The sequence below is a fragment of the Macrobrachium rosenbergii genome, chromosome 7 (genome assembly GCF_040412425.1).
Source record: "Macrobrachium rosenbergii isolate ZJJX-2024 chromosome 7, ASM4041242v1, whole genome shotgun sequence".
NCBI lineage: Eukaryota > Metazoa > Arthropoda > Malacostraca > Decapoda > Palaemonidae > Macrobrachium > Macrobrachium rosenbergii.
In genome coordinates, this window is record NC_089747.1 from 28,121,122 (window position 1) to 28,136,227 (window position 15,106).

At 39.0% G+C, this 15,106-nt stretch overlaps 2 protein-coding genes across 5 annotated transcripts in view; one reads left to right on the forward strand and one right to left on the reverse strand.

Annotated features, from left to right (window-relative positions):
• Positions 1-1,418, reverse strand: part of LOC136840259 (ubiquitin domain-containing protein 1) — a 142,453-nt gene extending 141,035 nt beyond the window's left edge. For 2 of the 4 annotated variants that reach the window (XM_067106892.1, XM_067106891.1), the window contains exon 1: positions 1,235-1,418. In XM_067106892.1, the coding sequence (XP_066962993.1) occupies positions 1,235-1,316 (82 nt within the window). In that variant the 5' untranslated portion in view covers positions 1,317-1,418. The remainder of the gene's footprint in view (positions 1-1,234) is intronic. The other 2 variants (XM_067106890.1, XM_067106889.1) reach the window with 2 other exon arrangements.
• A 4,611-nt stretch (positions 1,419-6,029) lies between these two features.
• LOC136840379 (uncharacterized) lies at positions 6,030-6,731 on the forward strand. Its single transcript, XM_067107062.1, has one exon. It carries the CDS (start codon positions 6,030-6,032, stop codon positions 6,729-6,731), a length of 702 nt encoding a protein of 233 aa, XP_066963163.1.
• Positions 6,732-15,106: the final 8,375 nt, after the last annotated feature.

A 15,106-nucleotide genomic window follows, 5' to 3' on the forward strand; every position in this document is an offset into this window, starting at 1 on the left:
TTGTACTTTCCTCAGGACGTCACCTTGGAGGAGTACGGCCTATGCTTGATATCAGGCACATGCAACTGGGAGAGTGTGGGATGGTCATCTACCCTCATAAGTGTAACAATCTTGCAAGAGCAGAAAGCTGAGGGAGAGAGAGAGAGAGAGAAAGTCACGTAGGAAGAACACAAAAAGATTCAGTGATATTGATGGTGGAGTACTGTAACCCCTTTTCAAGAAACCAGCAATCATTGTTTGGCCTTCCTCCACTGCTGCCAAACCTCTTCACTGTGAATGATACCAGCCAGCACAGCCCTTGCAGCAATGCAGAAAAGAAACTAGTACAGTAACAACAAACCAAGAATAAAGCAGCCAAACAACTCCTTACATCCTTCACACCTAGTGTTGTTCCTCTTTTTCATATACTGTGATATTCAACAAAAACCACAAAAAATCATACATAGAGTAAAAGAGATGAAAAGTTTCAACTTGATGGCAAGTCAGAGTGCAGCAAGAGGAGAGACTGCATGGTGACAGCAGGTGAGTGAAGATTCCCCTGACTCACCCACCTTCAGCTGCTAACTATTTTGTTATCAAGTTTCAACAAATGAATGCAGCTCACGGTCATGAATACTCCTACAGAGGCTAAAAGGCAATGGTTTGGTTTCCTAGGTGAATAAATAATAGCAATGCTTTGTATTTCTGCATGCAAAAATAACAGAACCAAAGCTAAGTCTAACTTGGCTATGTGTTTTTCAAGCTTAAGCTTACTGACAACAGGAACGTCCTGTGCTATGGGCCTTTCCTACCAGCCTGGACAACACTTAGGCTAATCTACCTAGCCTGGGAGTTTCCCAAGGAGCTTAGCCTAAGTAACCGGCCCTCCTTAACTATTCTATGAAAACAAATAATATGTGAGCTTTGTAACACAAAAGAATGGGGATTGTTGACCTTCCTATAGGCCTACGGTGGCAAAAATCGAATACTTGGCTACACGAACCCAAGTGTCTACGGCAAGCAGTCTACTACCATGGTTACCAGGGTTGCCTTGGCTAATACATCTTTACACTATGATCTTAATTGCAACTGATGAGTGACTTTGTTAATAACAACCACCCAGTTTTCAAAAGACGTAAACCAAATAAAAATAAATAACAACAACGGCTGAGCACAATAACAAAACTAGCCTACACGTAAAGGATGGGTTAGCTTACAAAATGATTCACTACAAAATAGGAATGATAATACTTACCTCTAAGAGAGGTGGATCCTTCGCCTGAAGAAGTCCTACTGGATCCCGATCCTTCTCTTGCTGTTCCTATACACCCTCCCATCTTCCCAGGTCTTGGCTCGAAAGGCGAATTTTGTACATCTTACTCCTACCAGTCGACGACCATTTGACAGATCGGATTCAGCAATGTTGGCCTTCTACTCCCGCTCCTAAATTTACGTCTTTTGAAAATACGTAGTATAATTCCTTAGTGTCAATACTACATTTATATCATATCATGTTTAAATTTGGATTCGTTTCTATAATTCAGAATTATCATATTCTCTGGAAAAAATAAATGCTACGAATTGCAGTTATCATAACTCCAAAAATATTGGAACCAAATTCGCTCGAGAATGTTAGCTAGAAGGACGAACGATGTGATTATATTCGACTAAAGTGCCTGCTTATCTTTCCACTGTCAGCAAAGTCTTCTGCGAAAAGATCTTTTGCCTTGGATAGTTTTACTAACTTCACCATGAAAAAGTACAGAAATAGTGAACAATTTCTGATTCCAAACTGAATAAATTATAATCGTAGTGTTCTCACGATATCAGAACTTAATAAAGTCTAAGCAGGAAAGTAATAAATAATGTAATAAAAGTCTTAATTATTTTCAGGGTATACTGGTTTCGTAAGCAATTTTCCGACAAAAATCAATCCTAATGAACTTTGTGCAATAAAGTACGACTGTTACAAACTCTGAGAGGGAAATTTTTCAATTAGGGCAAATCAATGTTCCGTAAAATCTAAGAAACTGGGTTATGTCGTCAATGTCTCCTGAATAATGGAGCACCCTACTTCGCAAACATTGATAAAACAATCGATCCATTCAGATGACACGAATGCATGTACACAGCGTCAGGCGACAGCCGTGATTTTGATCGAAAACACCTCCATGCTCATAATCTCAACAACATTAGAATGAACCTGTAAGATAAATAGTTTGTTTTAGCTGTATGTGCTTATAAAGTGAAGCCGCCTCGATTATTTTGTGCCTCAGAATGAAGGAAAATAATAATTTCCTACATACTACACCTATTTTTGCATCGTAATTGCATATAGTGTGGATAATTGACCTTAATTAAATGTTAATGTTTCGTATTGATTAAATTATAGTCTGTGATGGTTTGTATACCTTCAACGATCGCTTTCTTGGAACGTGATCGCCATGAAACCACCACCATCCAGCTTCGTTCCTTTATAAACTACTATACATATCCTACTTTAGTTTCTGCTACGATCAAATCAATGAAATGCGTTTGAACAATTCTCTTTCAGTCTAGTGGCTTAGTCCATACCAGTTTTGCTCGTCTTTAACCGCATTTGCTCATGCATCAAGGACGATTTATGACGAGAGTGTCCTTGAATGAACGTACTCATTGAATGAACTCTGTTGTAGTAGAAATAGGCGTTGGTTTGAGAAAACGCTCTTGAGAAATAAATTTTGTAAGTCTAGAAACTTAATTATATCTGTGGTTAGTCTCATATTGTTGATAAATAAGCACATTTGGGTAATGAAGATCAATATAGCTAAAAATTTAATAATCAATAGTAAATGTTAGGACGAGTGTACATGATACCTTAGTAGTAGCATTACAATTTTCCCCAAACTCCTAGTATCATGACCTTCACGTCCAAAGCAGACGCCAAAAAAGACGTCTCTGTTCTGAATCTGAAACATTAAGTAGCGTTTGTTCGTCCTGACTGGGGTCCCTCTCGGATAAACCACTGGTTTAGAAATGATTTAGATGACGTCACACTCACTGGCCGGGAGATCGACTCTTTCTGTCACGCTGTGAATGCAAAGTGATCCTCCAAGGACGCCTTTCCAGCTGGGGAAGTTGCCATCAATTGCCATTTATTTCTTTTTCATATTCCACAATTCCATTATTATTTTCATCATTGGTGTTTTGAGCAACGAAGACAGCAACACAATCTAGGCTAGAAATTTAAATATTAACTGAATTTAAAAGTTCAAAATTGTTTCTGTCCGTTAATTTCATGTTGACTACAACCAATAATAATAATAATAATAATAATAATAATAATAATAATAATAATAATAATAATAATAATAATAATATGTATCCACAAATCTGAGAATCAAGCTTTCCTTCGTGTAAAGACTTTATTATTGTTTGCATTATTAGAATAATAGCTTGTTGTTAGGCTACTGTTATTATTATCCAATAATTGTTGTTTATAAATGTGGAGGTTAGACTACAATGCTTGCCACATGAGTTTTAGTTCGAAGCTTGAATTTTTTCGTTGACCCTTAGTCTTTACCTTCAAATGACAACTTTGCTTCTGCAAGGCAGGAACAACTACGACAACATTGATTAGTCGACAAAGTGCAAAACATAAACATTTTTTAACGCTTTATAATAGGCTCTAGGTACTTATCCTAACGGTATGGGTTCAGTGTGCCTAATCTAACTTAACCCAGGGCTTACACCTTATACTGTCAATAGAATATAACGGGCGAAGCAATATCGTGGGTTGCGAGATTTAGTAAACATTATTGTCATTGTTATTCAGAATATAAGCATATGCAAGAGTCCACAAGACCATTTACTCACAAAACAGTCCTCCTAAGAATAGACAACAAGCGCAGACCAAATCATCAGAATAACCTAATATTCGTAGCTATATATAGTAACATTATTTCCATCGCAACACGTGCATGAGATGATGTGCGCTCCCGTGAATTCTGCTTTATGCGTCTTTTGCGTGCTGTCACAAATCCTACAGAAATAATGTCATATATGTAAAGTAGACTCACAGTTGCATTTAAGATGAAATAGAGGCCACGTTGTGTAAATTAGTGACTTTCTGACTTCTGAACTTATAGTTTTTTTTATATAATAAAATTTTTTATTCTGTCAGCCTGTCAGCGTAACCGGCCACCTTCTAAAAAAAGAATGTCATATTATCTAGGCATCCCTTCACCTCATTCATATTAATATGCCATTCAAAATGGCGTTTTGGACTTTGCTGATAGCCGTGATAAGGAAACGAATAGAATATACTAAGTTTAGTGTAGCCGCACTGTAAAAAATGTCGGTCATGTAAGAGAGGATCGAAGCAGCAACTCTCAACCCTAGGGACGTTGCGTACTGTTACGAATCTCGGACTGAAGCGTCTTCATTCGGCTCACTTATATAGAGCTAAAGGTGAGGGAATTTGGCCCGATCATGACAATGGTAATCCTAAAAGTGGAGTTCATCATCCGTGCACTATCGTTGTTTCCCAGAATAAAAAAAAAAAAAAACATTGCATCGATAAGCATTGAGCTTTACTGTATAGCGATGCAGGGTAGGTCAATGACAATCATAGTTATATTTCCAGAGCTGAACTTCACTAAGCTATTGGTTTAGAGGAAGGTATATCAGTTTCTCCTGTATCTAAAACATGAATGCTATCAACTTAGTTAATAACTAATGTGAAAAAAGAGTGTTACTCTCTCGTAATTACAGGTTCATATGGTGTCATAGGTGACTGAAGAGAGAGAATGGAAATAAAAAAGCAAGGTAAGCAAAGGTCATTGTAGATGTAACCACGAACACACAAATGCACACGCACACGTACATGTATATACAAACATTCATAATTTCTAACATTAGACCTCTTTCTTTTACAAGGGATGGCTCCAGAGAAACGCAACAGATGGTCAGTGCCACATTCATACTATAACTGCTTCCTCGTGGATGAACTCCATGTGCAGCAAAATATCCAAAAATGAACCTTTTGATAAACCTACACTGAACGTTTGTAAAGTCCCCGCTCGACGGGTTTTCTCTCGTGAACCTCCCGTTTTCTATTGTGCCTTTTTGCCCTGACCTTCGGTCGGGGTACCTAGCCATCTTTTATTTATGTGAATGTGCATTTATTACGTACTCATTTATGCCCTTTTGTATTGTACATGTGTCAGAGCATTGTTGTGTCTAATCTGTTAATTTTTGTTTGTCACATTATCTGTATTTACCTGTCCTGTTTCACATTGAGAACAATTGACCTCGGGTCACTTGTATGTCCTTGTATGTCTTCGTACTGACGTCTGCATGCCACTTTATAAGCAGCCTGCTCCCTTAATAAACTAGCAGTCAATGTCTACCTGTTCTCTCTTTTGCACCCTCTCACAGTGGTGACCCCGGAATGGTTCCTGGAGCCATTAACGGACCCAAAAGGCGAAATAGTCTTGGCCTGATGAACTACCCCACGCCGCTAACGGACTAACTACGGTGCTTTAACAAAGCATTCGGGTGTACCGACCCTCGTCGGCAGATCACCGGCTTCATTAGCGGACCCACACGGCATGCTCCCAAGCATGTATTGATGCGAGTGTAACTCACACTCCGAGTGAGAGTGCAGAAGTGAGCATGGATGCAGACATTCCCTCCCACATACAAATAACTGTGAACTTCACAGAGTCTGATATCTCCCTCGCGCAAAACCCACTCGCGCCCTCCCCCATGCCAAGGCTCACTTGCTCCTCCACACCGGTACCCGCTCCTTGCACGCTGCCCTTCCTGATGGACCTACCAAGGTCCGCTCTCGCCATAAAGCTGCCACCATTCACACACAACAACCCGTTGCCCCAGGGGGGCCAACACTGCTGAGCAACGTAAGCACCGGCCACCCTCGCCCGCTGGTACCCGCCTCCCGCCGCCGTCTGGTTTTCGACATCATCCACAGGCTGTCCCACCCCTCCGGCAGGATGACGGCCAAGCTGCTGGCAGAGAAGTTCGTCTGGCACGGCATACGGAAGGACGCGATGACCTGGGCGAGGCAGTGCATCCGGTGCCAGACCAGCAAAGTAGGGCGCCACACCGAGTTGGGGGTGGGCAATGGAAGAAGCCACTGCCAGTGCATGCCCCAAGCACTCCTCTCCAGTTGGATCAGCCGGTTCAGTGTCCCGGACCATATAACAACGGACAGGGGCCGAGGCCTTCCTGCCCGAGCTGTGGACTGCCCTGGCAAGCCTGCTGGGGACCACTCACCACAGCACCACCACCTACAACTCCGCGGCCAACAGATTGGTGGAAAGGTTCCACAGGTCCCGAAGGTGTCCCTCATGGCCCGCTGCACTGCTGAGAATTGGAAGTACCAGCTGCCCTGGCTCCTCCTCGGGCTGAGGACTGCCCCCGGGGCCAATGGCGACCTGTCCACAGCAGAAAAAGTCTACGGGGAGTCTCTCGTAGTCCCGGGCGAACTCATCATGGGGGATCGCCACAACCTGACGGTCCAGAGGCTCCATGACACGGTTGGAAAGTTCGCCCCCTGCCAGCGGACGTATACCTACAGGACAACACCTTTCACGCCTCCCGGTCTGTCCTCCACCACCCACGTCTTCGTCAGGAACGACGCCGTCCACCCGCCCTTAACCAGGCCCTACAGGGGTCCTTCCTCGTGCTGGAGAGAAACAAAAAGACATTCCGGCTGTCCATCCACAGGAAGAACGACTGGGTGTCGATAGACCGCCTCAAGCCCGCACTGTTGGAGGGGGACGTCGGAGACACCCCTTTATTACTTACTCATCTATGCCCTTTTGTATTGTACATGTGTCAGATCATTGTTGTGTCTAATCTGTTTATTTTTATTTGTCACGTTATCTGTATTTACCTGTCCTGTTTCACATCGAGAACAATTGACCTCGGGTCACCCGTATGTCCTTGTATGTCTTTGTACTGACGTCCGCATGCCGCTTTATAAGCGGCCTGCTCCCTTAATAAACTAGCAGTCAATGTCTACCTGCCCTCTCTTTTGCAACCTCTCACACGCTCATCAGCAAAGTCCTAAATTCCCCAGTGCCTTTTACGGGTCATCCATACAACCCCTGTTAGGTCTTCCGGATCTCCTCCTTCCTCATAACGCTCCTGAGTTGTACGCTCTTTTCACTAACCTATCGTCACCCTTTCTTCCCACATTGCCAGCACATTTCATTACACTCTGATCCATCCTTTCACATGCACTAACCTTTTTACCACTTCTTTGCGTCTCTCTAAACTAATCACCTTCAATTACTCTTGCTTTGCGCCTGCGACCCAAACAATTCATCATCATCATCTTCAACCCCTGTTGCTTCATTCGTATCGAACATCCACACTTCAGTTTCAAGAAAAAGAGAGATGGCTCAACAATAACTTTATGCAATCCCACCTCGGCTTTTATAGACAATTTAAATCTCATCCTGATCTTTGATACATACACACTACTTCCTCTCTGTGGCTCACCTCTCCTCTCATTCATCCATCATTCACTATAGGCTACTTACTCCCAAATACTTATATGAATCAACCACTTCCACTCTTTCATCATCGGTGGGGTATGAGGCTGAACTCCAGTCAAACGAAAATACTATTGAATAGCAGATCTCGTACAGATTTCCCACCCCATCCTCCCCTTCAGGTGGGTGGAACTTTGCTGAATGAGTCTGAAGCTTTAACTATTGGAGGTGTAACTTTTGACTCACATCTAACTTTTGAGAAAAATCTAATGAATGTTTCAGAAAATGCTGCACGAAAGTTAGGTATGGTTCGTAAGACCTCATATATTTGTAACAGTGATAAAATAAATGCAACATGCTTTGAGTCATTTGTCCTTACTTTACTAGAATACTGTTCTCCTGTGTGGATGTCTGCTTCTGCCAGAGATTTATCTCTTTTAGATATAATTGTTCATGGTGGTCGGTTTCTGTTTCCTAACAGTAGCAGTTATGAATTGGACCATCGACGGATGGTCTCTTGTTTGTCACGTTTTAATAAATAGTATTTCAACAGGGATCTTTCACATTCACAATTGATTCCTGGTCCCCTTTATATGCCGAAAGCAACCAAATTCGCTGAACAGCAGCACCAATATGCAGTTAATGTGCCTCGCTGTCGAACTTCTCAGTTCCAGAGGTCCTTTATTTCTCACACGTTGGACTACCCTAATACTATTTTCCTTGCATTTTAATACATTTTTATCTGTTTATTTATTTATTTTTCTTCTTTAATAATTGAGCTCTCTTCTTTCTGTATTTTCCTCTACTTCCTCTTACTTCTTCTTAATGAACACCATATTCTTTGGAAGCTTGAATTTCAAGTCAGTGGCCCCTGTGGGCTTGTTCCATATGAACAGGTTTCATCTGCTGAATAATAATAATAATAATAATAATAATAATAATAATAATAATAATAATAATAATAATAATAATAATAAATCCATATTAACACTCATTAAACTGATTACCTTTGGTTTACATTTACTTTGATGACCGACCTCACTTTGCTCACTTTTACTCTTGACTTTTTCTTTATTATTATTGTTCAAAGATAAACCCCTATTCATATGGAGCAAGCCTACAGGGGAAACTGACTTGAAATTCAAGCTTCCAAAGAATATGGTGTAGCCTACATTTGCAAGAAGTTACAGAAGATAATAGGAAATGCAGAAAGAAGGAATCACTTATTAGAAAAGAAAAGTAATATTTATTCTTTTATCTACTTATTAATTAAAGTAAGAATAAAAATACAAGGTGAATTGTTTTAGTGCAGTAATGCAATATATCTTCGCTTGAACATTTGAGGTTCGAATGGCACATCTTCAGGGAAACTGTTCCACAATCCAGTGCTGTGGGGGAATAAAAGACCTCTGGAACTGAGAAGCTCGTCAGCGCGGCACATTTAATGCGTATTGGTGCTCCTGCTCAGCAAATCTGGTCGTTCTCGGCAGGAAAAGAGGATCAGGGATCAATTGTGATACCGAAAGTTCTTATGAAAAATTGCTAAACAAGAGACCATTCGTCGATAGCCCAAGTCATAAGTGCTAGTGTTAAGAAACAGAAACCTACCACCACGAACTACCCTATTTAAAAGAGAATCTCTGGGAACAGAAGCAGACATCCACGCAGGATAACAATATTCTAGTAAAGGAAGGACAAGTGACCAAAAAACAAGTTGCTTTGATTTTACACTTGTTATAAATATATGAAGCCTTACGTAATATACCTCACTTCCGAGCGGCATTTACTGGCACTTTCATTAGATGTTTCTCAAAGGTAAGATGTGAGTCAAAAGTTACATCAAGTATAGTCAAAGCTTCGGATTCATTCAACAGGGTCCCATCCACTTGAAGGGGAGGATGGGATGGAAAATCGGCTCGAGAACTACAAATCAATAATGTTCCCGTTTTACTGGAGGTCCGCCTTATACCCCACCGACTACACCATTCACAAATCCGCTCCATGTTACGATTGAGACTAACGGCACCTTCATTTCTCACAAGTGGAGACTTTACTACATCCACAAGTGTTGCATAATCGGTACTCTGAGCAATCTTGTTTTCCAGTCCAACAACCATATCACTTATATACACCAAAAATAAAAGTGGACACAGAACACTACCTGTGGAACCCCAGGCACAATAGGTCTTCGTCCGCTAAAGTTCCCATCAACAGCAACTCGTGGCTACCTACCTGTAAGGAAATCTTGAAGTAATCCTAAAAAATATCCTCGAATGCTTTTTCTCTTCACTATCACCAATCAGCAATGTATCATCTGCAAACACCAAACATTCAACATTCTACTCACAAATAATTGTTTCAACTCACAACCTTACTCCTTGCAATGCTCCATTCATAAAGATATTGAACCGACCCACCTTTACCCCATCTGCCTAGCCTAACATACGCTCTACTTCCAGCCCAGAAACTTTGAATCGCCCCCAACAGTTTGTTTTCTGTACCACACATTTCCGACAAATTCCGCATTACCATTCTGTCGATTATATCATAAGCTTTTTCTAAGTCTGTGAATACTACATACATTTTCTCCTCTACATTCAAGCTTTTTCCAGTACTGTTGAATAATGAATACTTGATCATATTAACCTCCTCCTTATCTAATCCTACTGTTCCCCCGCTATTGGTCAACCCTTAATGGTGCATTGCATAATGTTAGTATTACGTCATTGGTATTATACTGGAAAGAGACCTTACAGAAGAAATAGGCTAATAAACAAGAATTGTGTAGAACTGACGAAACTGTACATCACAGAAGTCGGAATATTTACTATAATAATAATGTATTTGTTATTACTATTCCTGTATTTAAGTAAAGGACCAATAACATTAATGATTATTAAGTTGACGAAAATTTTTTAGAAGGTTTTCCTGACGCGCATGTATGCACGTAGATGTCTTTTTCTCATGTATATAGTTCTGTAAAAGAGGAACACGTTTTTAGATGTTCGAAAATTTTAAGAACAATACTTCAAAGATGATGATTTATTTTTTCAGTAATGAGACAGAACTGTGTAATCTTTCAAAGGTTTAACAATACAGTGTGAAAAAGATGATTAGTGAAGCCCGCCATAATCTTGTCAAATATCATTTTCTATCCCATGAGTATTGTACAATTTTCTATTACAGAGTATTGGATAACTTGTATAAAATTACTTTAGACTTCTGCTCGGACTAAGAAAGGTGCCTTCATTCTGCATACTTTATGAAGGTTAATGGTGAGAGAGGCTGTCTGGGCTTGACGACGGCTAGTGTAAACATAAAGGTTAGGCTGACACACATACATATATTTATATATATATATATATATATATATATATATATATATATATATATATATATATATATATATATAGGTAAAATTTTATAAGTTGCCAATAAGACTCAGCCAGCCATTTTCCCATAATCCATTTTGGTTTTTTCATGCAAAAAATGATAGGACACTAAAAGAACCTAACGATAGCCTACTAACCTAACGTTACCTAGGAGTGTTTACTGGTTACAATTTTGCTGTATTAGCTATGGAGTTGTGGGCGGGGGGCGGTATTGTCTTACCTTATAAGTCGTAATTTGATTAATGTTTTATTTATCATTTGCTCATAGTGTTTATGGGGTTCAGTATAACGAGAAGGAAGAGCTCTTTTACAAAATATAGGTTACAATTTCATGTCGTGTATTGGCAACTTATAAAATAATACCTATACAGTATATGTATATATATATATATATATATATATATATATATATATATATATATATATATATATATATATACATATATATAATATTTAACACACATACACACACATATATACATACATTAAATATATATATATATATATATATATATATATATATATATATATATATATATATATATATGTGTGTGTGTGTGTGTGTGTGTGATGTGTGTGTGATGTGTGTGTGATGTGCGTGTGTGTGTGTGTGTGTGTGTGTAGTTGTGATAATAGCAATGCCCTCTTAAATTCTCGAATTCCTTGCATCTTTTGGATACGCTTGTCACTACAAACCCTTAGATGCAAATGCAAGAATATGTAAGCAATTCTGTTATCCGTAGTAGGATTTGAACTTGCATTCGTAAAGTGGGAGATCGTTTTTATTGTTCTTTTAGGCCGATATATATATATATATATATATATATATATATATATATATATATATATATATATATATATATATATATATATATATGTGTGTGTGTGTGTGTGTGTGTTTCTGTTATAAGTATGTAAAATATACTGGTCACTTTGCCAGAAATGTATGTAATTGTAATAATTGCAATACCCTCATAACTCCTCGGATTCTTCAACATGAAAGTGAAAGTACAAGGTGGTTGAAGATTTCTGAGATTTGTTTACTGAGAAATGGTTGAAGGTGAATAAACAAGAGAATCAATCATCTACCGGAAAGTGACGCAGTTTTAGCGTAATACCTCTTACGAGAGAGAGAGAGAGAGAGAGAGAGAGAGAGAGAGAGAGAGAGAGAGAGAGAGAGAGAGAGGAAGCTTAGACTAACGACTCCAAAGCTGTTAAACCGGCAAGCTTTTTGGCATCTTGGCAGATTTCGAACGCCCTGCAGACTAGAAGGGGAACTTGTTGACATCCATGGCACAGTCACCAAAGTCCCTTCAGCCTACCAGAACAAGGGCATGACTAGGCGAATTGCACAAGATACAAGTTTTCGAGTGGGCTCAGTTTAAACTATCAGCAGTGGAGGCTTTGTCTCTTTCCCAAAGAATGGACATTCAATTTGCCAATAAATAACCCTCGCCGGGTCTCTCCCGTTTTTAGGATTTACTGCAAATATCCATTAAAGGCTTTCTTCAAACAACATTCCAACTGGATGAAGATGCGTTATGAAACGGCAAATGGGTGCATGGACGTTAGTTCACACAAAAACAAGCTTAAACATCCTTCTTTTGCTCGAATTATTTTAGATTAATTTACTTCATAACTCGCACATGACACACAGAAATTAGAACAATGCCACAAAATTAACCTTGTAAAAAAATATGGTTGAACATTATCTCAATATATGTTTTAATAATTTTACACTTTTAATGGTACATAGTTAGAAGCTGTAAAATTATATTTATCTATTTTATTATAAGCGATTTGTAGAATGGTCTTACATCTCAAAGGAAAATACGGACAAAATGCCTGTTTTAAAATATTGCAAACCTCAACAATTAATTTAGAGGTAGAATTTCACACTTCAGTTAACATTTAAAAGCCCTCGTGCCCAAAAGACTAATTTCTATAAGACGAAACCTATGTTATCAATAGTTGTATTCTTGTGCATTTAGCCAGTAATTAATGTGAACCACTGCTTCAAATGTATTCATAACTTTCTATCTACAGTGTCGTATAAATGTTTACGTGGCAGTTATCAGTCGGTGACCTTGCTCAGACCAGTGTAATTGAACAAGGTATGATAAACATTTTTATATAATAATCAGTATTTCGTGGATATAATTGCCTTCATTAAGACCCTGAAAGATCTTGCAACTCATTTTGAAGGAGAGAGAGAGAGAGAGAGAGAGAGAGAGAGAGAGAGAGAGAGAGAGAGAGAGAGAGAGAGAGAGTGTATTGGCATTCTATATCAGAATGAATTAGAAACTTTGAATGGAGAAAGAGAGCTTTGCCATTTTAGCTAATTAGAATCAGTTTAATAAAGTAAGTTTTATATTAAAAAGCTATGAGAGAGAGAGAGAGAGAGAGAGAGAGAGAGAGAGAGAGAGAGAGAGAGAGAGAGAGAGAGAGAGTCCTACAATCATAAATCCTATAAATGGACAAATGACAGAAAAGGTCCCCGAAGAATAATTCCCTCTGAGTTTGGCATCCCACACCCCGTCTCTCTCTCTCTCTCTCTCTCTCTCTCTCTCTCTCTCTCTCTCTCTCTCTCTCTCCATACAGGAGGGTGCTACATTCGTCATTTAGAACTGAAGAACCTAGCTAATACGACAACGCAGTTCCATTAGAGTCTACTGTTACGCAAAAGGGTCTACAAATGCGTATGAATCTTTGGCTGGTACAGTATTTGCTTCTTTCTTGATACAGCTTTTCTCTCTATCTCTCTCCCTTAACTACTTTTGTCCCGCCTCCCTCTTTGCTCCTAATTTTACCGATGATCTAACAACGATAAAAAGTCTCTTTGTCTTTCCATGCTGATGATACTGTTATAATACTGTAAATGACGTAGTATAGTATATCATAATTAATATGAAGTCTATAATTCATTCATTTTATCACAAGGTATTTGAAGACCACCTAGACATGTTTCTTGACTCCTATGGCTGGTCCGAAGAAGTGTTTTGAAGTTGAAAGAGAATGCAAACTGGAGCAATAAAAAGTCAGAGGAGCTGGACGGCTGGTTGGGAGGAGACCAAAACGCAGGTAACACTATACGTGTGGCTACTGGATTCGGAAGGCCTCTCCGTAAGAGGAATTTCTCATTGCCTTCGTACTGCCCACTCAAGTACTATATATAACTGTATTGTGACGCGGCTTTAGACGAGGATGTAGGCCTGAGGTTCTGTCCAAGAAGAAGATGAAACTTTTGCAGTTTTATTCAGTTGACTGATAAGTTTACAACGCGTCACTTACTAGACAGAATGCTGTTGTTTTAGATGTGCATATCGTTTTTGTAATTTGTTTTCCATTTTATTAGCTTTGTGCTTCAGTTTCTCTCTCTTTCTCTCTCTCTCTCTCTCTCTCTCTCTCTCTCTCTCTCCTCTTCGCGAAAGCACCCCTATCTCGTCTTTAATTCATTACTGTTCGCACCCACATTCGCTAATAAAATGCTTCGTATTTTTACTCATCACATTAATGAATTTTCATTTTATTGGCTTACTCGTACTTTTACAAATATTTTTTATTCTATGTTTTCATCTGTCTCCTTTCTTATGGTCGTTTGTATCTTTTATTATGCTTATTGTTTATCAGCTATGCTTTATTTTTCAATTGTTGACATTTGTTTTAATTCTTTTATTGTCTCTTGTTTCCGTCTGTCTCAATGTATGTCTGTAACGAAAGAGAATGCATAGCACTTTCGTGAATTATTCTTAGCAACGATAAATAAAGTCAGGTTATTTACCATGGTTATGCTCAATATGAACTGCCCATAAATCAGGTTTATTGGCGAGAGAGAGAGAGAGAGAGAGAGAGAGAGAGAGAGAGAGAGAGAGAGAGAGAGAGAGAGAGAGAGTCGTGCGATACTCATATCTTTTCTATAATTTCGCTTCCGCATTTCTCCACTCATTTCCATTCATATATATGTATATATATAGTATATATATATAAACACACACATATATATAATATATATATACTGTATATACATATACATAAAAAGTATACCTTAGTTTTACCAGACCACTGACCTGCTTAACAGCTCTCCTAGGGCTGGCCCGAAGGATTAGACTTATTTTACGTGGCTAAGAACCACTTGGTTACTCAACAACGGGACCTACAGCTTATTGTGGAATCCGAACCACATTATAGCGAGAAATGAATTTCTGTCACCAGAAATAAATTCCTCTAACTCTT